This window comes from Aphelocoma coerulescens, unplaced genomic scaffold (genome assembly GCF_041296385.1).
Source record: "Aphelocoma coerulescens isolate FSJ_1873_10779 unplaced genomic scaffold, UR_Acoe_1.0 HiC_scaffold_118, whole genome shotgun sequence".
Taxonomy (NCBI): Eukaryota; Metazoa; Chordata; class Aves; order Passeriformes; family Corvidae; genus Aphelocoma; species Aphelocoma coerulescens.
Genome location: NW_027183476.1, coordinates 787310 through 811209, shown reverse-complemented (window position 1 = coordinate 811209; position 23900 = coordinate 787310). Strand labels below are relative to the sequence as shown.

Here is a 23900-nt window from a genome sequence, read left to right as displayed (position 1 = left end):
AAGGGGGGAAAAATGGGGGGAAAGTGGGGAAAAAACGGGGAAAAAATGGCCAAAAAATGGGGAAAAAATGGGGAAAAAATGGGGGAAAAATGGGGAAAAAACAGGGAAAAATAGCCAAAAAATGGCCAAAAAACGGGGAAAAAACGGGGGAAAAATGGGGAAAAAACGGCCAAAAAACGGGGGAAAAATGGGGAAAAAACGGGGAAAAAATGGGGAAAAATAGCAAGAAAATGGCCAAAAAATGGCCAAAAAATGGGGAAAAATGGCCAAAAAAGGGGGGAAAAATGGGGGGAAAGTGGGGAAAAAACGAGGAAAAAATGGGGGAAAAATGGGGAAAAAATGGGGAAAAAAATGGGGAAAAAACGGGGAAAAATGGCCAAAAAATGGCCAAAAAACGGGGAAAAAACAGGGGAAAAATGGGGAAAAAATGGGGAAAAATAGCAAGAAAATGGCCAAAAAATCGCCAAAAAATGGGGAAAAACGGCCAAAAAAGGGGGGAAAAATGGGGGAAAAATGGGGAAAAAACGGGGAAAAAATGGGGAAAAAATGGGGAAAAACAGCCAAAAACAGGGAATAAATGGGGAAAAAGTGGGGGAAAAATGGGGAAAAATGGGAAAAAACAGCGACAAAAATAGCCAGAAAACTGGGGAAAAAATGGGGGAAATGGGGAAAAACTGGGGGAAAAATGGGCAAAAAATGGCCAAAAAATGGCCAAAAAATGGGGAAAAACAGCCAAAAAATGGGGAAAATATGGGGGAAAAATGGGGGGAAACGGGGAAAAAATGGGGAAAAATGGGGAAAAAATGGGGAAAAAACGGGGAGAAAATGGGGGGGAAACGGTGAAAAAATGGGGAAAAATGGCCAAAAAATGGGAAAAATGGTCAAAAAAATGGGAGGAAAAAATGAGGAAAAAACACGGAAAAATGGGGAAAAATGGAAAAATGCGGGGAAATGGGGAAAAAAAGGGGAAAAAAAGGGGAAAAAATGGGAAAAAATGGGAAAAAAACGAGAAATCCTCAAAGCCCCAAATCCGGGCCCAATCTGGGGTCACTCAGAGGTCACTGAGGGCTCACTCAGGGTCACTCAGAGGTCACTCAGGGGTCACTCAGGGGTCACTCAGAGGTCACTCCGGGCTCACTCAGGGGTCACTCAGAGGTCACTCAGGGGTCACTCAGGGGTCACTCAGGGCTCACTCAGGGGTCACTCAGAGGTCACTCAGGGCTCACTCAGGGTCACTCAGGGGTCACTCAGGGGTCACTCCGGGGTCACTCAGGGTCACTCCGGGGTCACTCAGGGGTCACTCAGAGGTCACTCAGGGGTCACTCAGGGCTCACTCTGGGGTCACTCAGGGGTCACTCAGGGGTCACTCAGGGCTCACTCCGGGCTCACTCAGGCCTCACTCAGGGCTCACTCAGAGGTCACTCCGGGCTCACTCCGGGCTCACTCAGGGGTCACTCAGGGGTCACTCCGGGCTCACTCAGGCTCACTCCGGGCTCACTCAGGCCTCACTCAGGGCTCACTCAGGGCTCACTCAGGGCTCGCTCAGGGGTCACTCAGGGGTCACTCCGGGCTCACTCTGGGGTCACTCCGGGGTCACTCAGGCCTCACTCCGGGCTCACTCCGGGCTCACTCAGGCTCACTCAGGGCTCACTCGGGGTCACTCAGGGGTCACTCAGGGGTCACTCAGGGGTCACTCAGAGGTCACTCAGGGCTCACTCAGGGCTCACTCAGGGCTCACTCAGAGGTCACTCAGGGCTCACTCAGGGCTCACTCAGGGGTCACTCCGGGCTCACTCAGGGCTCACTCAGAGGTCACTCAGGGCTCACTCAGGGCTCACTCAGAGGTCACTCGGGGTCACTCAGGGGTCACTCAGGGGTCACTCAGAGGTCACTCAGGGGTCACTCACCGCTCACTCCGGGCTCACTCAGGGCTCACTCCGGGCTCACTGAGCAGTCACTCAGGGCTCACTCAGGGCTCACTCAGGCCTCACTCAGGGCTCACTCAGGGCTCACTCAGGCCTCACTCAGGGCTCACTCCGGGCTCACTCAGGGCTCACTCAGGCCTCACTCAGGCCTCACTCAGGGCTCACTCCGGGCTCACTCCGGGCTCACTCAGGGCTCACTCAGGGCTCACTCAGGGCTCACTCAGAGGTCACTCCGGGCTCACTCAGAGGTCACTCAGGGTCACTCAGAGATCACTCAGGGTCACTCAGAGATCACTCCGGGCTCACTCAGGGGTCACTCAGGCCTCACTCAGGGCTCACTCAGGGCTCACTCCGGGCTCACTCCGGGCTCACTCCGGGCTCACTCAGAGGTCACTCAGGGCTCACTGAGCGGTCACTCAGGGTCACTCAGGGGTCACTCAGGCTCACTCAAGGGTCACTCTGGGCTCACTCCGGGCTCACTCCGGGCTCACTCAGAGGTCACTCCGGGCTCACTCCGGGCTCACTCAGGGCTCACTCCGGGCTCACTCAGAGGTCACTCCGGGCTCACTCCGGGCTCACTCCGGGCTCACTGAGCGGTCACTCAGGGCTCACTCAGAGGTCACTCAGGGCTCACTCAGGGCTCACTCAAGGGTCACTCAGGGCTCACTCCGGGCTCACTCAGAGGTCACTCCGGGCTCACTCAGGGCTCACTGAGCGGTCACTCAGGGGTCACTCAGGGCTCACTCAGGGCTCACTGAGCGGTCACTCAGGGCTCACTCAGAGGTCACTCAGGGTCACTCAGAGATCACTCAGGGTCACTCAGAGATCACTCCGGGCTCACTCAGGCCTCACTCAGGCCTCACTCAGGCTCACTGACCGCCAGGCAGGCGATGACGTCGCTCTCCCCGAAGGGCTCCCCGTAGCTCTCGAAGCGGCCGTTGCTGGACTTGCGGCCGGTGCCGCCGTAGCCGAAGGAGAACGGCTCCTCCCCTGGGCACCCCGAGACAGCCTTGGGGCGACCCCACAGCGCCCGCGGGGAGCCCCCGAGCCCCGAAATCCCCAAAATCCCCACAAAATTCCACCCAGGGAGACCGAAATCCCCAGAAAATTCCAACCAGGGACACCGAAATTCCCCAAAAAAATTCCCCTTAGAGGATCCAAAATTCCCCCAAAAAATTCCCCTTAGAGGATCCAAAATTCCCCCAAAAAATTCCCTTTACGGACCCCAAAATCCCCAGAAATTCCACCCAGGGACCCCAAAATCCCCAAAAAAATTCCATAAAGGGACCCTGAAATTCCCCCAAAAAATTCCACCCATGGACACCAAAATTCCCAAAAAAAATCCTCCCAGGGACACCAAAATCCCCAGAAATTCCACCCAGGGACCCCAAAATCCCCCAAAAATTCCCTTTTGGGCTCCAAAATTCCCCAAAATAATTCCCTTTAGGGATCCGAAAATTCCCCCCAAAAATTCCCTTTAGGGACCCCAAAATCCACAGAAAATTCCACCCAGGGACACCGAAATTCCCCAAAAAAATTCCCCTTAGAGGATCCAAAATTCCCCCAAAAAATTCCCTTTAGGGACCCCAAAATTCCCCCAAAAAATTCCCTTTTGGGCTCCAAAATTCCCCAAAAAATTCCCTTTAGGGACCCCAAAAATCCCCCAAAAATTCCACCCAGGGAACCCAAAATCGCCAAAAAATTCCACCCAGCAACCCTGAAATCCCCAAAAAATTCCACCCAGGGACCCTAAAATCCCCCAAAAATTCCCTTTTGGGCTCCAAAATTCCCCAAAAAAATTCCCTTTAGAGGATCCAAAATTCCCCAAAAAAATTCCCTTTAGGGACCCCAAAATCCCCCAAAAATTCTCTTTAGAGACTCCACAATTCCCCAAAAAATTCCCTTTAGGGACCCCAAAATCCCCCAAAAATTCTCTTTAGAGACTCCACAATTCCCCAAAAAATTCCCTTTAGGGACCCCAAAATCCACAGAAAATTCCACCCAGGGACCCCGAAATTCCCCCAAAAAATTCCCCTTAGAGGATCCAAAATTCCCCCAAAAAATTCCCTTTAGGGATCCCATAATCCCCAAAAAATTCCCTTTAGGGACCCCAAAATCCCCAAAAAATTCCACCCAGGGACACCGAAATTCCCAAAAAATTCCACCCTGAAATTCCCCCAAAAAATTCCCTTTAGGGACCCCAAAATCCCCAGAAATTCCACCCAGGGATACCAAAATCTCCAAAAAAATTCCATAAAGCGACCCTGAAATCCCCAAAAAATTCCACCCAGAGACACCGAAATCCCCAAAAAATTCCACCCAGGAACCCTGAAATTCCCCAAAAAAATTCCCCTTAGAGGATCCAAAATTCCCCAAAAAAATTCCCTTTAGAGGCTCCAAAATTCCCCAAAAAATTCCCTTTAGGGACCCCAAAATTCCCCCCAAACTTTCCTTTAGGGACCCCGGAATCCCCAAAAAAATTCCCTTTAGGGACCCCAAAATTCTCCAAAAAATTCCACCCAGGGACCCCAAAATCCCCAAAAAATTCCACCCAGGGACCCCAAAATCTCCCCCCAAAAATTTCCTTTAGGGATCTCAAAACTTCCCAAAAAAAATCCCTTTAGGGAATCTAAAATTCCTCAAAAAAACTCCTTTGAGGGACCCCAAAATCCCCCCCAAAAATTCCCTTTAAGGACCCCTAAATTCCCCAAAATTCCGTATTAGGGACCCCAAAATTCCCTTTAGGGACCCCAAAATTCCCGGTAGGGACCCCAAACATTCCCAAAAATTCCCTTTAGGGACCCCGAAATCCCAAAAATTCCTTACAGGGACCCCAAAATTCCCTTTAGGGACCCCAAAATTCCCACCTTTGGACCCAAAATTCCCTTAGAGACCTCAAAAATTCCCCAAAATTGACATTAGGGACCCCAAAACTCCCTTTAGGGACCCCAAAATTCCGGAGGGGAGGTGACACTTGGGGACATTTGGGGCCATTTTTGGGGCCATTTGGGGACATTTTCGGGACATTTGGGACATTTTGGGGACACTTTGGGGTCATTTTGGGGACATTTTGGGGCCATTTGGGGACACTTTGGGGCCATTTTTGAGGCAATTTGGGGCCATTTTGGGGCAATTTGGGGCCATTTTGGGCCATTTGAGGGACATTTGGGGACATTTTGGGGCCATTTGGGGACATTTTGCGCCATTTTGGGGCCATTTCGGGCCATTTGGGGACACTTTGGGGCCATTTTTGAGGCAATTTGGGGCCATTTGGGGGCAATTTGGGGCCATTTTGGGGCCATTTGGGGACATTTTGCGCCATTTTGGGGCCATTTCGGGCCATTTGGGGCCATTTTGCGGTCATTTTGGGGACATTTAGGGACACTTGGGGACATTGGGGACATTGGGGCCATTTTGGGGCCATTTGGGGCCATTTTGGGTCATTTGGGGCCATTTGGGGCCATTTGGGGCCATTTTTGGGGACATGTGGGGGCCATTTGGAGCCATTTTGGGGCCATTTTTGGGGCTTTTTGGGGCCATTTTGGGGCACTCACCCAGCTGGGTGCTGCACGAGTCCAGGGACATTTTGGGGCCATTTGGGGCCATTTTTGGGACATTTTGGGGACATGTAGGGGACTTTTGGGCCATTTTGGGGCCATTCGGGGACATTTTTGGGGCCATTTTGGGGCCATTTGGGGACATTTTGGGGACATTTTGGGGACATTCTGGGGCCTTTTGGGGCCATTTTGGGGACATTTTTGGGGCCATTTTAGGGCCATTTGGGGACACTTTGGGGCCATTTTTGAGGCAATTTGTGGCCATTTTGGGCCAATTTGGGGCCATTTTGGGGCCATTTGGGGACACTTTGGGGACACTTTGGGGACACTTTGGGGCCATTTCGGGCGATTTGGGGACATTTGGGGCCTTTTTGGGGACATTTGGGGTCATTTTGGGGACATTTAGGGACACTTGGGGACATTGGGGACATTTTGGGGCCATTTGGGGCCATTTTTGGGGCCATTTTGGGGCTTTTTGGGTCATTTGGGGCCATTTTGGGGACTTTTGGGGCCATTTTGGGGCCATTTGGGGACATTTTGGGGCCTTTTGGGGCCATTTTTGGGGCCATTTTTGGGGCGATTTGGGGCCATTTTGGGGCACTCACCCAGCTGGGTGCTGCACGAGTCCAGGGACATTTTGGGGCCATTTGGGGCCATTTTGGGGCTTTTTGGGTCATTTGGGGCCATTTTGGGGACATTCTGGGGACTTTTGGGCCATTTTGGGGCCATTTTGGGGCCATTTTGGGGACTTTTGGGCCATTTTGCGGACATTTTGGGGCCTTTTGGGGCCATTTTGCGGACATTTTGCGGACATTTTGGGCCATTTTGGGGCCATTTTGGGCCATTTGGGTCATCTGGGGCCATTTTGGGGCTATTTGGGGCCATTTTGGGGCACTCACCCAGCTGGGTGCTGCACGAGTCCAGGGACATTTTGGGGCCATTTTTGGGGCCATTTTTGGGGCCATTTTTGGGGCCATTTTTGGGGCCATTTTTGGGGCCATTTTTGGGGCTATTTGGGGCCATTTTGGGGCACTCACCCAGCTGGGTGCTGCACGAGTCCAGGGACATTTTGGGGCCATTTTTGGGGCCATTTTTGGGGCCATTTTTGGGGCCATTTGGGGCCATTTTGGGGCACTCACCCAGCTGGGTGCTGCACGCGTCCAGGGACATTTTGGGGCCATTTTGGGGCCATTTTTGGGGCCATTTGGGGGCATTTTGGGGCCATTTTTGGGGCCATTTGGGGGCATTTTGGGGCCATTTTGGGGCCATTTTTGGGGCCATTTGGGGGCATTTTGGGGCCATTTTGGGGCACTCACCCAGCTGGGTGCTGCACAAGTCCAGGGACATTTTGGGGCCATTTTGGGGCCATTTGCAGCCATTTTGGGGCCATTTTGGGGCACTCACCCAGCTGGGTGCTGCACGAGTCCAGGGACATTTTGGGGCCATTTTTGGGGCTATTTGGGGCCATTTTGGGGCACTCACCCAGCTGGGTACTGCACGCGTCCAGGGACATTTTGGGGCCATTTTGGGGCCATTTGCAGCCATTTTGGGGCCATTTTGGGGCACTCACCCAGCTGGGTGCTGCACGCGTCCAGGGACATTTTGGGGCCATTTGGGGACATTTTTGGGGCCATTTGGGGGCATTTTGGGGCCATTTTTGGGGCCATTTGGGGGCATTTTGGGGCCATTTTGGGGCACTCACCCAGCTGGGTGCTGCACAAGTCCAGGGACATTTTGGGGCCATTTTGGGGCCATTTGCAGCCATTTTGGGGCCATTTTGGGGCACTCACCCAGCTGGGTGCTGCACGCGTCCAGGGACATTTTGGGGCCATTTGGGGCCATTTTGGGGCACTCACCCAGCTGGGTGCTGCACGCGTCCAGGGACATTTTGGGGCCATTTTGGGGCCATTTTTGGGGCCATTTGGGGGCATTTTGGGGCCATTTTTGGGGCCATTTGGGGGCATTTTGGGGCCATTTTGGGGCCATTTTTGGGGCCATTTGGGGGCATTTTGGGGCCATTTTGGGGCACTCACCCAGCTGGGTGCTGCACAAGTCCAGGGACATTTTGGGGCCATTTTGGGGCCATTTGCAGCCATTTTGGGGCCATTTTGGGGCACTCACCCAGCTGGGTGCTGCACGAGTCCAGGGACATTTTGGGGCCATTTTTGGGGCTATTTGGAGCCATTTTGGGGCACTCACCCAGCTGGGTACTGCACGCGTCCAGGGACATTTTGGGGCCATTTGGGGACATTTTTGGGGCCATTTGGGGGCATTTTGGGGCCATTTTTGGGGCCATTTGGGGGCATTTTGGGGCCATTTTGGGGCCATTTTTGGGGCCATTTGGGGGCATTTTGGGGCCGTTTTTGGGGCCATTTTGGGGCACTCACCCAGCTGGGTGCTGCACGAGTCCAGGGACATTTTGGGGCCATTTTTGGGGCCATTTTTGGGGCCATTTTTGGGGCCATTTGGGGCCATTTTGGGGCACTCACCCAGCTGGGTGCTGCACGCGTCCAGGGACATTTTGGGGCCATTTTGGGGCCATTTTTGGGGCCATTTGGGGGCATTTTGGGGCCATTTTTGGGGCCATTTGGGGGCATTTTGGGGCCATTTTGGGGCCATTTTTGGGGCCATTTGGGGGCATTTTGGGGCCATTTTGGGGCACTCACCCAGCTGGGTGCTGCACAAGTCCAGGGACATTTTGGGGCCATTTTGGGGCCATTTGCAGCCATTTTGGGGCCATTTTGGGGCACTCACCCAGCTGGGTGCTGCACGAGTCCAGGGACATTTTGGGGCCATTTTTGGGGCTATTTGGGGCCATTTTGGGGCACTCACCCAGCTGGGTACTGCACGCGTCCAGGGACATTTTGGGGCCATTTTGGGGCCATTTGCAGCCATTTTGGGGCCATTTTGGGGCACTCACCCAGCTGGGTGCTGCACGCGTCCAGGGACATTTTGGGGCCATTTGGGGACATTTTTGGGGCCATTTGGGGGCATTTTGGGGCCATTTTTGGGGCCATTTGGGGGCATTTTGGGGCCATTTTGGGGCACTCACCCAGCTGGGTGCTGCACAAGTCCAGGGACATTTTGGGGCCATTTTGGGGCCATTTGCAGCCATTTTGGGGCCATTTTGGGGCACTCACCCAGCTGGGTGCTGCACGCGTCCAGGGACATTTTGGGGCCATTTGGGGCCATTTTGGGGCACTCACCCAGCTGGGTGCTGCACGCGTCCAGGGACATTTTGGGGCCATTTTGGGGCCATTTTTGGGGCCATTTGGGGGCATTTTGGGGCCATTTTTGGGGCCATTTGGGGGCATTTTGGGGCCATTTTGGGGCCATTTTTGGGGCCATTTGGGGGCATTTTGGGGCCATTTTGGGGCACTCACCCAGCTGGGTGCTGCACAAGTCCAGGGACATTTTGGGGCCATTTTGGGGCCATTTGCAGCCATTTTGGGGCCATTTTGGGGCACTCACCCAGCTGGGTGCTGCACGAGTCCAGGGACATTTTGGGGCCATTTTTGGGGCTATTTGGAGCCATTTTGGGGCACTCACCCAGCTGGGTACTGCACGCGTCCAGGGACATTTTGGGGCCATTTGGGGACATTTTTGGGGCCATTTGGGGGCATTTTGGGGCCATTTTTGGGGCCATTTGGGGGCATTTTGGGGCCATTTTGGGGCCATTTTTGGGGCCATTTGGGGGCATTTTGGGGCCGTTTTTGGGGCCATTTTGGGGCACTCACCCAGCTGGGTGCTGCACGAGTCCAGGGACCAGCCCACGCGCACCACGTGGGGGTCGGGCTCCGAGGACGGCAGGTGCTGCACCGAGATCTCCTCCATCACCTGCGGGCACAGCGGGGACAGCGCCGTGACGGCGGCACTGCCACCCAGAGCTGGCACCGGGAGCTGGCAGCGTCACCAGGAGCCAGCACCAGGAGCTGGCAGTGCCACCAGGAGCCGGCAGGGCCACCCAGAGCTGGCACCGGGAGCTGGCAGCGTCACCAGGAGCCAGCACCAGGAGCTGGCAGTGCCACCAGGAGCCAGCAGGGCCACCCAGAGCTGGCACCGGGAGCTGGCAGCGTCACCAGGAGCCGGCAGTGCCACCCAGAGCTGGCACCGGGAGCCGGCAGTGCCACCAGGAGCCAGCAGGGCCACCCAGAGCTGGCACCGGGAGCTGGCAGCGTCACCAGGAGCCGGCAGTGCCACCCAGAGCTGGCACCGGGAGCTGGCAGTGCCACCAGGAGCTGGCACCCGGACCTGGCAGTGCCACCCAGAGCTGGCACCGGGAGCTGGCAGTGCCACCAGGAGCTGGCACCCGGACCTGGCAGTGCCACCCAGAGCTGGCACCGGGAGCTGGCAGCGTCACCAGGAGCCGGCACCAGGACCTGGCAGTGCCACCAGGAGCCGGCAGTGCCACCCAGAGCTGGCACCCGGACCTGGCAGTGCCACCCAGAGCTGGCACCGGGAGCCGGCAGTGCCACCAGGAGCCGGCAGTGCCACCCAGAGCTGGCACCCGGACCTGGCAGTGCCACCAGGAGCTGGCACCGGGAGCTGGCAGCGTCACCAGGAGCCGGCAGTGCCACCCAGAGCTGGCACCGGGAGCCGGCAGTGCCACCAGGAGCTGGCACCCGGACCTGGCAGTGCCACCCAGAGCTGGCACAGGGAGCTGGCAGCGTCACCAGGAGCCGGCACCAGGAGCTGGCAGCGTCACCAGGAGCCGGCAGTGCCACCCAGAGCTGGCACCCGGACCTGGCAGTGCCACCCAGAGCTGGCACCGGGAGCTGGCAGTGCCACCAGGAGCCGGCAGTGCCACCCAGAGCTGGCACCGGGACCTGGCAGCGTCACCGGGACCTGGCACTGTCACCAGGCCCTGTCACTGTCACCAGGACGTGTCACCGTCAGCCATTGCTGTCACCAGGACCTGTCACTGCCCCCAGGCCCTGTCACCATCACTGGGACCCAGCTCTGTCACCAGAACCTGTCACTGTCACCCAGCACTGGGACCTGGCCCTGTCCCCATCCCTGTCCCAGTCCCTGTCCCCATCCCTGTCCCAGTCCCCATGTCCTTGTCCCCATCCCTGTCCCCATGTCCCCCATCCCCATCTCCCTGTCCCCACGTCCCCATCCCCGTCCCAATGTCCCCGTCCCCATGTCCCCATCCCCATCCTTGTCCCCATCACTGTCCCCATGTCCCTGTCCCCATCCCTGTCCCTGTCCCCATCCCTGTCCCTGTCCCCGTCCCTGTCCCCATCTCCCTGTCCCCATGTTCTTGTCCCAATGTCCCCATCCCTGTCCCCCTGTCCCAATGTCCCTGTCCCCGTCCCCCTGTCCCTGTCCCCATCTCCCTGTCCCCATCCCAATGTCCCCATCCCAATGTCCCTGTCCCCATGTCCCTGTCCCCCTGTCCCCCTGTCCCGCTGTCCCCCTGTCCCGCTGTCCCCTCACCTTCATCTCGTAGCACACCCGGCCCTGCCGGACGCCGTAGGTGGCCCTGGCCCCTGACCACAGGAGATGGCCCTGTCTCCGTCCCCATATCCCTGTCCCTGTCCCCATGTCCCCATCCCTGTCCCCCTGTCCCTGTCCCCATCCCCCTGTCCCCATCCCCGTCCCCATCTCCCTGTCCCCATCTCCCTGTCCCCATGTCCCCATCCCCATGTCCCTGTCCCCATCCCTGTCACTGTCCCCATCACGGTCCCCCTGTCCCTGTCCCTGTCCCCCTGTCCCTGTCCCCATCTCCCTGTCCCCATGTTCGTGTCCCAATGTCCCCATCCCTGTCCCCATCCCTGTCCCCATGTCCCCGTCCCCATCCCTGTCCCCATCCCTGTCCCTGTCCCCATGTCCCCATCTCCCTGTCCCAATGTCCCTGTCCCCATCCCTGTCCCCTGTCCCTGTCCCCATCTCCCTGTCCCCATGTCCCCATCCCCATGTCCCTGTCCCCATCCCCGTCCCCATCCCTGTCCCCATCTCCCTGTCCCCATCCCCATGTCCCTGTCCCCATGTCCCTGTCCCTGTCCCCCTGTCCCTGTCCCCATCCCCATCCCAATGTCCCTGTCCCCCTGTCCCTGTCCCCATGTCCCCATCCCAATGTCCCTGTCCCCATCCCTGTCCCCCTGTCCCTGTCCCTGTCCCCGTCCCTGTCCCCCTGTCCCCATCTCCCTGTCCCATGTCCCTGTCCCCATCCCTGTCCCAATGTCCCTGTCCCCATGTCCCTGTCCCCACGTCCCCATCACTGTCCCCATGCCCCCATCCCTGTCCCCCTGTCCCCATGTCCCTGTCTCCCTGTCCCCATCCCTGTCCCCATCCCTGTCCCAATGTCCCTGTCCCCACGTCCCCGTCCCTGTCCCCATCTCCCTGTCCCCATCTCCCTGTCCCCACGTCCCCGTCCCCATGTCCCCATCCCCATCCCAATGTCCCTGTCCCCATATCCCTGTCCCTGTCCCCATGTCCCCATCCCAATGTCCCTGTCCCCGTCCCTGTCCCCCTGTCCCCCTGTCCCCATCTCCCTGTCCCCATCCCTGTCCCCCTGTCCCGCTGTCCCCGCTGTCCCCTGACCTTCATCTCGTAGCACACCCGGCCCTGCCGGACGCCGTAGGTGGCCCTGGCCCCTGACCACAGGAGATGGCCCTGTCCCCATATCCCTGTCCCTGTCCCCCTGTCCCCATCCCCATGTCCCTGTCCCCCTGTCCCCCTGTCCCCCTGTCCCCATCCCTGTCCCGCTGTCCCCTCACCTTCATCTCGTAGCACACGCGGCCCTGCCGGACGCCGTAGGTGGCCCTGGCCCCTGACCACAGGTAGGCGAAGCCCTCGATGGTCAGTGGGTAGCCGCTGTACCGGTCCCTGGCCACCTTGAAGTGCAGGTCGCAGTTGTCTGCGGGGGACAACACCAAGGTGGCACCGGGTGGCACCGGGCACCGTTGGTGGCACCGTTGGTGGCACCGGGTGGCACCGGGCACCGTTGGTGGCACCAGGTGACGCCGGGCACCGTTGGTGGCACCGGGCACGGTTGGTGGCACCGGGTGGCACCGGGCACGGTTGGTGGCACCAGGTGACGCCGGGCACCGTTGGTGGCACGGTTGGTGGCACCGGGTGACGCCGGGCACCGTTGGTGGCACCGTTGGTGGCACCGGGTGGCACCGGGCAGGCGGCCCGTGGTGGCACCGAGGGGACGGGGCGCTCACAGGTGTCCACGGCCACCAGGGAGTCGTCGAAGTCCTCCTCCTCCTCCTCAGCTGGCGGCTGCGGGGAGCGGCCCCTGCGCAGCGGGGACAGGCGGGGGTCAGGGCGGGGGGCAGGGACCCCATCTGGGGGGCAGGGACTCGATTTGGGGGGCAGGGACTCGATTCGGGGGGTCAGGGACACGATTTGGGGGGCAGGGACTCGATTTGGGGGCCAGGGACTCGATTTGGGGGGGCAAGGACCCGAATTTGGGGGGGCAGGGACACAATTTGGAGGGCAGGGACCTGAATTTGGGGGTCGGGGACTCAATTTGGGGGTCAGGGACGCAATTTGGGGGTCAGGGACGCAATTTGGGGGACAGGGACCTGAATTTGGGGGGCAAGGACACGATTTGGGGGGAAGGGACTCGTTTTGGGGGGTCAGGGACTCAAATTTGGGGGGTAGGGACTCGATTCGGGGGGCAGGGACCTGAATTTGGGGGGTCAGGAACTCAAATTTGGGAGGCCAGGGATCTGAATTTGGGGACAGGGACCTGATTTGGGGGGCAGGGACCCCATTTGGGGGGCAGGGACCTGAATTTGGGGGGCAGGGACCTGAATTTGGGGGGCAGGGACTCAATTTGGGGGGCAGGGACCTGAATTTGGGGGGCAGGGACTCGATTTGGGGGGCAGGGACTCGATTCGGGGGGGCAGGGACTCGATTTGGGGGGCAGGGACTCGATTTGGGGGGTCAGGGACTCGATTTGGGGGGCAGGGACCTGATTTGGGGGGCAGGGACCCCATCTGGGGGGCAGGGATTCGATTCGGGGGGGCAGGGACAGGATTTGGGGGGCAGGGACAGGATTTGGGGGGCAGGGACTCGATTTGGGGGGCAGGGACCTGATTTGGGGGGCAGAGACTCGATTTGGGGAGCAGAGACCTGAATTTGAGGGGCAGGGACTCAATTTGGGGGGCAGGGACCTGATTTGGGGGGCAGGGACTCGATTTGGGAGGCAGGGACCTGTTTTGGGGGGTCAGGGACTCAAATTTGGGGGGCAGGGACTCAATTTGGGGGGCAGGGACGCAATTTGGGGGACAGGGACCTGAATTTGGGGGGCAAGGACACGATTTGGGGGGAAGGGACTCGTTTTGGGGGGTCAGGGACTCAAATTTGGGGGGTAGGGACTCGATTCGGGGGGCAGGGACCTGAATTTGGGGGGTCAGGAACTCAAATTTGGGAGGCCAGGGATCTGAATTTGGGGACAGGGACCTGATTTGGGGGACAGGGACCTGATTTGGGGGGCAGGGACCCCATTTGGGGGGCAGGGACCTGAATTTGGGGGGCAGGGACCTGAATTTGGGGGGCAGGGACTCAATTTGGGGGGCAGGGACCTGAATTTGGGGGGCAGGGACTCGATTTGGGAGGCAGGGACCTGTTTTGGGGGGTCAGGGACTCAAATTTGGGGGGCCAGGGACTCGATTTGGGGGGCAGGGACCTGAATTTGGGGGCAAGGGACCTGAATTTGGGGGGTCAGGAACTCAAATCTGGGGGGCCAGAGGCCTGAATTTGGGGCCAGGGACCTGAATTTGGGGGGCAGCAACACAATTCGGGGGGTCAGGGACACAATTTGGGGGGCAAGGACTTGATTTGGGGGGCAGGGACCTGAATTTGGGGGGCAGGGACCCAATTTGGGGGCCAGGGACCTGAGTTGGGGGGCAGGGACTCAATTTGGGGGGCAAGGACCTGAATTTGAGGGGCAGGGACCTGAATTTGGGGGGTCAGGAACTCAAATTTGGGGCGCCCGGGACCTGAATTTGGAGCCAGGGACCTGATTTGGGGGGCAAGGACTTGATTTGGGGGGCAGGGACCTGAATTTGGGGGGCAGGGACTCAATTTGGGGGGCAGAGACCTGAATTTGGGGGGCAGGGACTCGATTTGGGGGGCAGGGACCTGAATTTGGGGGGCAAGGACACGATTTGGGGGGAAGGGACTCGTTTTGGGGGGTCAGGGACTCAAATTTGGGGGGCAGGGACTCGATTCGGGGGGCAGGGACCTGAATTTGGGGGGTCAGGAACTCAAATTTGGGAGGCCAGGGATCTGAATTTGGGGACAGGGACCTGATTTGGGGGGCAGGGACCCCATTTGGGGGCAGGGACCTGAATTTGGGGGGCAGGGACTCGATTTGGGGGGCAGGGACTCGATTCGGGGGGTCAGGGACACGATTTGGGGGGCAGGGACTCGATTTGGGGGGCAGGGACTCGATTTGGGGAGCAGAGACCTGAATTTGGGGGGCAGGGACTCAATTTGGGGGGCAGGGACCTGAATTTGGGGGCAAGGGACCTGAATTTGGGGGGTCAGGAACTCAAATTTGGGGGGCCAGAGGCCTGAATTTGGGGCCAGGGACCTGATTTGGGGGGCCAGGACTTGATTTGGGGGGCAGTGACCTGAATTTGGGGGGCAGGGACCTGAATTTGGGGGGCAGGGACACGATTTGGGGGGCAGGGACTCGATTTGGGGGGTCAGGGACACGATTTGGGGGGGCAGGGACTCAACTTTGGGGTCAGGGACTCGATTTAGGGACATGAACCCGATTTGGGGGGTCAGGGACTCAAATTTGGGGACAGGGACTCAATTTGGGGGATCAGGGGCCAAATTTGGGGGGTCAGGGACTCAAATTTGGGGACAGGGACTCAATTTGGGGGATCAGGGGCCAAATTTGGGGGGTCAGGGACTCAAATTTGGTGTCAGGGACTCAAATTTGGGGGCAGGGACCCAATTTAGGGATCGGGGACCCAATTTGGGGGGTCAAGGACTCAAATTTGGGGTCGGGGACTCAAATTTGGGGACAGGGACCTGAATTTGGGGTGAGGGACCCAATTTGGGGGGTCAGGGACTCAAATTTGGGGTCAGGGACACCAATTTGGGGACAGGGACCTGAATTTGGGGTGAGGGACCCAATTTGGGGGGTCAGGGACTCAAATTTGGGGTCGGGGACTCAAATTTGGGGACAGGGACCTGAATTTGGGGTGAGGGACCCAATTTGGGGGGTCAGGGACTCAAATTTGGGGTCGGGGACACCAATTTGGGGACAGGGACCTGAATTTGGGGGGTCAGGGACTCAAATTTGGGGACAGGGACCTGAATTTGGGGGGTCAGGGACTCAAATTTGGGGGGTCAAGGACTCAAATTTGGGGGGTCAGGGACTCAAATTTGGGGGGGGGTCAGGGACCCAAATCTGGGGGGGTCCCAGCCCCAAATCTTGGGGGTCCCAGCCCGAAATCTGGGGGGGTTCCAACCCCAAATCTGGGGGGTCCAACCCCAAATTGGGGGATCCAACCCCAAATCTGGGGGGGTTCCAACCCCAAATTGGGGGGGGCCAACCCCAAATCTGGGGGGGTTCCAACCCCAAATCTGGGGGGATTCCAACCCCAAATCTGGGGGGATTCCAACCCCAAATCTGGGGGGGTCAAAGCCCCAAATCTGGGGGGATTCCAACCCCAAATCTGGGGGGGGTCAAAGCCCCAAATCTGGGGGGTTCCAACCCCAAATCTGGGGGGGATTCCAACCCCAAATCTGGGGGGTTCCAACCCCAAATCTGGGGGGGATTCCAACCCCAAATCTGGGGGGGTCAAAGCCCCAAATCTGGGGGGTTCCAACCCCAAATCTGGGGGGGTCCCAGCCCCAAATCCGGGGGGTTCCAACCCCAAATCTGGGGGGGTCCCAGCCCCAAATCTGGGGGGTTCCAGCCCCAATTTGGGAGGGTTCTAATTCCAAACTGGGGGGGGTTCAGCCCCTCAAATTGGGGTCTGGGGGGGTGAATTAGGGGGGATCCCAGCCCAAACTTGGGGGGGTCAAAGCCCCAAATCCGGGGGGTTCCAACCCCAAATCTGGGGGGGGGTTCCAGCCCCAAATCCGGGGGGTTCCAACCCCAAATCTGGGGGGGGGTTCCAGCCCCAAATCTGGGGGCGTCCAACCCCAATTTGGGGGGGTCAAAGCCCCAAATCTGGGGGGTTCCAACCCCAAATCTGGGGGGGTCCCAGCCCCAAATCTGGGGGGGTCAAAGCCCCAAATCTGGGGGCGTCCAACCCCAATTTGGGGGGGCCAAAGCCCCAAATCTGGGGGGTTCCAACCCCAAATCTGGGGGGGTCCCAGCCCCAAATCTGGGGGGGTCAAAGCCCCAAATCTGGGGGGGTCCCAACCCCAATTTGGGGGGGTCAAAGCCCCAAATCTGGGGGGTCCCAACCCCAATTTGGGGGGGGTTCTAATTCCAAACTGGGGGGGGTTCAGCCCCTCAAATTGGGGTCTGGGGGGGTGAATTAGGGGGGATCCCAGCCCAAACTTGGGGGGGTCAAAGCCCCAAACCTTGGGGGTCCCAGCCCCAAATCCAGGGTGATTCCAGCCCCAAATCTGGGGGGGTCCCAGCCCCAAATCTGGGGGGGTCCCAGCCCCAAATCCGGGGGGGTCCCAGCCCCAAATCTGGGCGGTTCCAGCCCCAAATCTGGGGGGGGTCCCAGCCCCAAATCTGGGCGGTCCCAGCCCCAAATCTGGGGGGGTCCCAGCCCCAAATCTGGGGGGGTCAAAGCCCCAAATCTGGGGGGGGTCCCAGCCCCAAATCTGGGGGGTTCCAGCCCCAAATCTGGGGGGTTCCAACCCCAAATCTGGGGGGATTCTAACCCAAATCTGGGGGGTTCCAACCCCAATTTGGGGGGGGTTCCAATTCCAAATTGGGGGGGGGTTCAGCCCCTCAAACTGGGGTCTGGGGGGTGAATTAGGGGGGATCCCAGCCCAAACTTGGGGGGTCAGAGCCCCAAATGTGGGGGGGTCCCAGCCCCAAATCTGGGGGGTCCCAGCCCCAAATCTCAGGGGGTCCCAGAACCAAATCTGGGGGGTTCCAACCCCAAATCTCGGGGGGGAGGGGGGGGGATCAAAGCCTCAAATCTGGGGGGTTCCAACCCAAATCTGGGGTGTCCAACCCCAAATCTGGGGGGGTCCCAGCCCCAAATCCGGGGAGATTCCAACCCCAAATCTGGGGGGGGTCCCAGCCCCAAATCCGGGGAGATTCCAACCCCAATTTGGGGGGGTCCCAGCCCCAAATCCGGGGAGATTCCAACCCCAATTTGGGGAGGTTCCAATCCCAAATCCCGGGGGGTTCCCACCCCAATTTGGGGGGGGGGTGGGGGGGGGTTCCAATCCCAAAATCGCTCTCTGGAAGGGGGTGGGGTGGGGGGTGTTAAATTTGGGGGGGGGAGAGGGGGTCTCCCCTCACCTCTTCTCCTCGCGGTGCTCGTAGTAGCCCCTCCCCCGCGGCTCCTCGAACGGGCGCGGCTCGGGGGGGGCCGGGGGGTGTCGGGACCCCCCCCAAAATTCGCCCCACCCCCCCCCGGGGGGGCGGCGTAAGGGGGGGGGGGGGCGTTGAAGGAAGGGGGGGGCGTGGAGTAATTGGGGGGGCCGCTGTAATTGGGGGGGGGAGGGGCGCTGTAATTAGGGGGGGGAGGGGCGCTGTAATTGGGGGGGGGAGGGGCGCCGTAGTTGGGGGGGGGAGGGGCGCTGTAATTTGGGGGGGGGGCGCTGTAATTGGGGGCGGGGTAGCCCGAGGGGGGGGGGAGGGGGGGGAGGGGGGGCACCGTAGCCCCCCGGAGGGGTGGGGGTGGGGAAGGTGGGGGGAGGGGGGGGAAGGGCGTAAGGGGGGGTGGGGAAGGTGGGGGGAGGGGGCACGGGGTAATTTGGGGGGGGGGCGGGGGCTGGGGGGGCCTCGTCCGGCTTCGGTTCCGGCAGCTTCATCTCTGGAATGGGGGGAGGGGGAGGGGAGAGAGGAGATGGAGACCCCCCCCCAAAATACAGCCAGGGACCCCAAAACACACCCAGAGACCCCCAAATACACCCAGAGACCCCAAAATACACCCAGAGACCCCCAAATACACCCAGAGACCCCAAAATACAACCAGAGACCCCCCAGAGACCCCCAAATACACCCAGAGACCCCAAAATACACCCAGAGACCCCCAAATACACCCAGGGACCCCCCAGAGACCCCCAAATACAGCCCGAGACCCCCAGAGACACCCAGAGACCCCCAGAGACACCCAGAGACTCCCAGAGACCCCCAAATACACCCAGGGACCCCCCCAAATACACCCAGAGACCCCCCAGAGACCCCCAAATACACCCAGAGACCCCCAGAGACACCCAGAGACCCCCTAGAGACCCCCAAATACACCCAGAGACCCCCAAATACACCCAGAGACCCCCACCCAACCAAAGACCCCCCCAAGCACACCCAGGGACCCCCCCCAGAGACCCCTCAAATGCAACCAGAGACCCCCAAACACCCCCAGAGACCCCCAAATACACCCAGAGACCCCCAAACACCCCCAGAGACCCCCCCAAATACAACAAGAGACCCCCCCAACACAACCAAAGACCTCCCCAAACACCCCCAGAGACCCCCAAACACCCCTAGAGATCTCCCCAAACACCCAGAGACCCCCAGAGACCCCCCAAACACCCCCAGAGACCCCCAAAGACCCCTCAAACACCCCCAGAAACTCCCAAACACACCAAGAGACCCCCCAAACACCCCCAGAGACCCCCAGACCCCCAAACACCCCCAGAGACTCCCCCAAACACCCCCAGAGACCCCCCAAACACCCCCAGAGACCCCCCAAACGCACCCAGAGACCCCCCAAACACCCCCAGAGACCCCCAAAGACCCCTCAAACACCCCCAGAGACCCCCAAACACACCAAGAGACCCCCCAAACACCCCCAGAGACCCCCAGACCCCCAAACACCCCCAGAGACTCCCCCAAACACCCCCAGAGACCCCCCAAACACCCCCAGAGACCCCCCAAACGCACCCAGAGACCCCCCAAACACCCCCAGAGACCCCCCAAATACACCCAGAGACCCCCCAAAACCCCCAGAGATCCCCCCAAACACCCCCAGAGACCCCCCCAAACGCACCCAGAGATGCCCAAACACACCCAGAGACCCCTCAAATACAACCAGAGACCCCCTAGAGACCCTCCAAATGCAACCAGAGACCCCCCAAACACCCCCAGAGACCCCCAAACACATCCAGAGACCCCTACTCAACCAAAGACCTCCCCCAAACACCCCCAGAGACCCCCAAACACCCCCAGAGACCCCTCAAACACCCCCAGAGACCCCCCAAATACACCCAGAGATCCCCAGAGACTCCCCCAAACACCCCCAGAGACCCCCCAGAGACCGCCCCCAAACACCCCCAGAGACCCCCACCCAAACACAGCCCCAGCGACCCCCCAAACACCCCCAGAGACCCCCAAACACATCCAGAGACCCCTACCCAACCAAAGACCTCCCCCAAACACCCCCAGAGACCCCCAAACACCCCCAGAGACCCCCCCAAAGACCCCCAGAGACCCCCCAAACACCCCCAGAGACCCCCCCAAACACCCCCAGAGATCCCCAGAGACTCCCCCAAACACCCCCAGAGACCCCCACCCAAACACAGCCCCAGAGACCCCCCCAAACACCCCCAGAGACCCCCAAACACATCCAGAGACCCCTACCCAACCAAAGACCCCCCCAAACACCCCCAGAGACCCCTCAAACACCCCCAGAGACCCCCCAAACACATCCAGAGACCCCTACTCAACCAAAGACCTCCCCCAAACACTCCCAGAGACCCCCAAACACCCCCAGAGACCCCCCAAATACACCCAGAGACCCCCCAAAACCCCCAGAGAAACCCCCAAATACATCCAGAGACCCCCAAATACCCCCAGAGACTCCCAGAGACCCCCAGAGACCCCTCAAACACCCCCAGAGACCCCCCCAAAACCCCCAGAGACCCCTACCCAACCAAAGACCTCCCCCAAACACTCCCAGAGACCCCCAAACACCCCCAGAGACCCCCCAAACACCCCCAGAGACCCCCCCAAATACACCCAGAGACCCTCCAAAACCCCCAGAGAAACCCCCAAACACATCCAGAGACCCCCAAATACCCCCAGAGACTCCCAGAGACCCCCAGAGGCCCCTCAAACACCCCCAGAGACCCCCCCAAAACCCCCAGAGACCCCCCTAGAGACCCCCACCCAAACACACCCCCAGAGACCCCCCCAAATGGAAGCAGAGACCCCCAAAAACCCCTCGAACACAACCACAGACCCCTCAGAGACCCCCCCCAAACACCCCCCCCCCCCACTCCCAGAGCCCCTCAAAGCCCCCCAGACCCCACCTGGGGGCAGCCCGGGGGTCTCCTGGTCCAGAGCTCTCCTCTCGTAGCCCGGCTCGGCCTCGTGGCTCTCGTAGGGTTGGTAGCCCTGGGACTCCTGGCCTTGGTGGCTCTGGTGGCTTTGGTAGCCCTGGGACTCCTGGCCTTGGTGGCTTTGGTAGCCCTGGGACTCCTGGCCTTGGTGGCTCTGGTGGCTTTGGTAGCCCTGGGACTCCTGGCCTTGGTGGCTTTGGTGGCTTTGGTAGCCCTGGGACTCCTGGCCTTGGTGGCTCTGGTGGCTTTGGTAGCCCTGGGACTCCTGGCTTTGGTGGCCCTGGTGGCCTTGGTGGCTCTGGGACTCCTGGCTTTGGTGGCCCTGGTAGCCACCCTGGGGCTCGTGGCTGTGGTTGTCGAGGCCGTCTGGGAAATGGGGGGAAAAAAAGGGGGGAATTGGGGCAGGGAAAAGGGGCAAAGTTGGAGGGTGGGGCCCTCAAAAAAGTCAAAGATGGAGGGGAGGGAAAAGGGGGGGCCCTGAGGGGAAATGGGGGGACGAGGGGGGGGGACGAGGAGGGTCCCAGGGGGGTCCCATGGCTGCCACTCAGGGATTGGGGGGGGTCCCAGCCCCCTCAGGAATGGGGGGACGGGGGGGATCAAGGGGTGCAGGGACCCCTCAGGGATTGGGGGGGTCACAGGGGGGTCCCAACTCCCTCAGGAATGGGGGGATGGGGGTATCAGGACCCTCAGGGATGGGGGGGTCACAGGGGGGCCCCAACCCCCTCAGGAATGGGGGGACAGGGGGGGATCAGGGGGTGCAGGGACCCCTCAGGTATTGGGGGTCACAGGGGGGTCCCAAACCCCTCAGGAATGGGGGGTCAGGGGGGTTCAGGGGGTGCAGGGACCCCTCAGGGATTGGGGGTCCCAGCCCCCTCAGGAATGGGGGGATGGGGGTATCAGGACCCTCAGGGATTGGGGGTCCCAGCCCCCTCAGGAATGGGGGGATGGGGGAAAATCAGGGGGTGCAGGGACCCCTCAGGGATTGGGGGTCCCAACCCCCTCAGGAATGGGGGGCATCAGGACCCTCAGGGATGGAGGGGTCACAGTGGGTTTCAGATCCCTCAGGAATGGGGGGTCAGGGGGGATCAGGGGGTGCAGGGACCCCTCAGGGATTGGGGGTCCCAGCCCCGTCAGGAATGGGGGGACAGGGGGGATCAGGGGGTGCAGGGACCCCTCAGGGATTGGGGGGGTCACAGGGGGGTCCCAACTCCCTCAGGAATGGGGGGATGGGGGTATCAGGACCCTCAGGGATTGGGGGGGTCACAGGGGGGCCCCAACCCCCACAAGAATGGGGGGTCAAGGGGGGGATCAAGGGGTGCAGGGACCCCTCAGGGATTGGGGGTCACAGGGGGGTCCCAACCCCCACAGGAATGGGGGGTCAGGGGGGGATCAGGGGGTGCAAGGACCCCTCAGGTATTGGGGGTCACAGGGGGGTCCCAAACCCCTCAGGAATGGGGGGTCAGGGGGGGATCAGGGGGTGCAGGGACCCCTCAGGGACTGGGGGTCCCCAGATTCCTCAGGAATGGGGGGACGGGGGGATCAGGGACCCCTCAGGGATTGGGGGTCACAGGGGGCCCCAGCACTCTCAGGAATGGGGGGTCAGGGGGGATCAGGGGGTGCAGGGACCCCTCAGGGATTGGGGGTCCCAGCCCCCTCAGGAATGGGGGGATGGGGGAAAATCAGGGGGTGCAGGGACCCCTCAGGGATTGGGGGTCCCAACCCCCTCAGGAATGGGGGGGATCAGGACCCTCAGGGATGGAGGGGTCACAGTGGGTTTCAGATCCCTCAGGAATGGGGGGTCAGGGGGGAACAGGGGTGCAGGGACCCCTCAGGGATTGGGGGTCCCCAAGCCCCTCAGGAATGGGGAGACAGGGGGTGCAGGGACCCCTCAGGGATTGGGGGTCCCCAGCCCCCTCAGGAATGGGGGGACAGGGCGGGATCAGGGGGTGCAGAGACCCCTCAGGGATTGGGGGGTCACAGGGGGGTCCCCAGACTCCTCAGGAATGGGGGGACAGGGAGGATCAGGGGGTGCAGGGACCCCTCAGGGATTGGGGGTCACAGGGGGGTCCCAGCCCCCTCAGGAATGGGGAGTCAGGGGGGATCAGGGGGTGCAGGGACCCCTCAGGGATTGGGGGTCCCAACCCCCTCAGGAATGGCGGTAATTGGGGGTCCCTGCCCCTTCAGGAAGCGGGGTAATGGGGGGGGGGGGGTGCTCAGGGCCCCTCAGAACCCGGGCCGGGGGTCTTGGGGGATCTCAGGTCCCCTCAGAACCGAGGGGTCCCAAACCCCCTCAGGCCGGGGGTTTCCGAACAGCCGGACCCCTCAGGGCCAGACCCTCCCCCTGAGGGAAGGGTCGCTCCAAACCCCTCACGGAGACCCCAGCAAAGCTTCCACTCGCCCCATCCCACCCCTCACGCCGCGACCCCCTCTCCCCTTACAGCGCCCCTCGGCACCCGCCGCGTCCCCCCGCCGGGCGCCTTCGCTGTCCAGCGCCGCCTGCAACCGCTCGGCCAACTCGGCCTTGAGCCCGCGGGTGTCGAGGCCGCGGCGGCCCAGCTCGTCCCGCAGTTCCTGCACCCGCAGCCGCCGCGCCTCCATGGCCGCCCCTCACGGCCCCTCACGGGGCCCGATCAAAATGGCCGCCACCTCTCCCCCTTCCCCGGCCCGGCCCGCGCCGCGCCGTAACGCGCGCTGCCATTGGTCCGCCTCCTCGCGCGCCGATGTAACGCCGCTTCCTATTGGTCCGCGCTCTCCCGCTTCCCCCCCGCTTCCCGCCCGGGCCCCCGCTCCGGTCGCGGTTTTTTGCAAAGCGCGCGCTGATTGGGCGGGAGGGCGGGGTGAGGTTGTAACGCGGCTTTTCATTGGTTGGCGCTGCAGCGGTGGGAGGGAGGCGGGAAGGGGCGTCTCGCGCTTCTATTGGTTGAGAGTGCTGTCTGTCACTCTGTGGGCGGGATCTCGGCTCAGTTCTGTCTTTTGATTGGATGACTTCGGGATGTGGGCGCGGCCACCCGCAGGGG

At 60.6% G+C, this 23900-nt stretch overlaps 1 protein-coding gene across 1 annotated transcript in view; it reads right to left on the bottom strand.

Annotated features, from left to right (window-relative positions):
- The window catches only part of LOC138100616 (heterogeneous nuclear ribonucleoprotein U-like protein 1), a gene marked incomplete at its 3' end in the record, with an annotated part of 43174 nt that extends 19675 nt beyond the window's left edge, over positions 1-23499 (bottom strand). The window contains 9 exon segments of the mRNA XM_068998490.1: positions 2802-2914; positions 9219-9318; positions 12204-12343; positions 12654-12727; positions 17897-17963; positions 17966-18234; positions 18236-18413; positions 20854-21249; positions 23322-23499. Coding sequence (XP_068854591.1) covers positions 2802-2914; positions 9219-9318; positions 12204-12343; positions 12654-12727; positions 17897-17963; positions 17966-18234; positions 18236-18413; positions 20854-21249; positions 23322-23481 — 1497 coding nt within the window.
- Between the last annotated feature and the right edge of the window lie 401 nt (positions 23500-23900).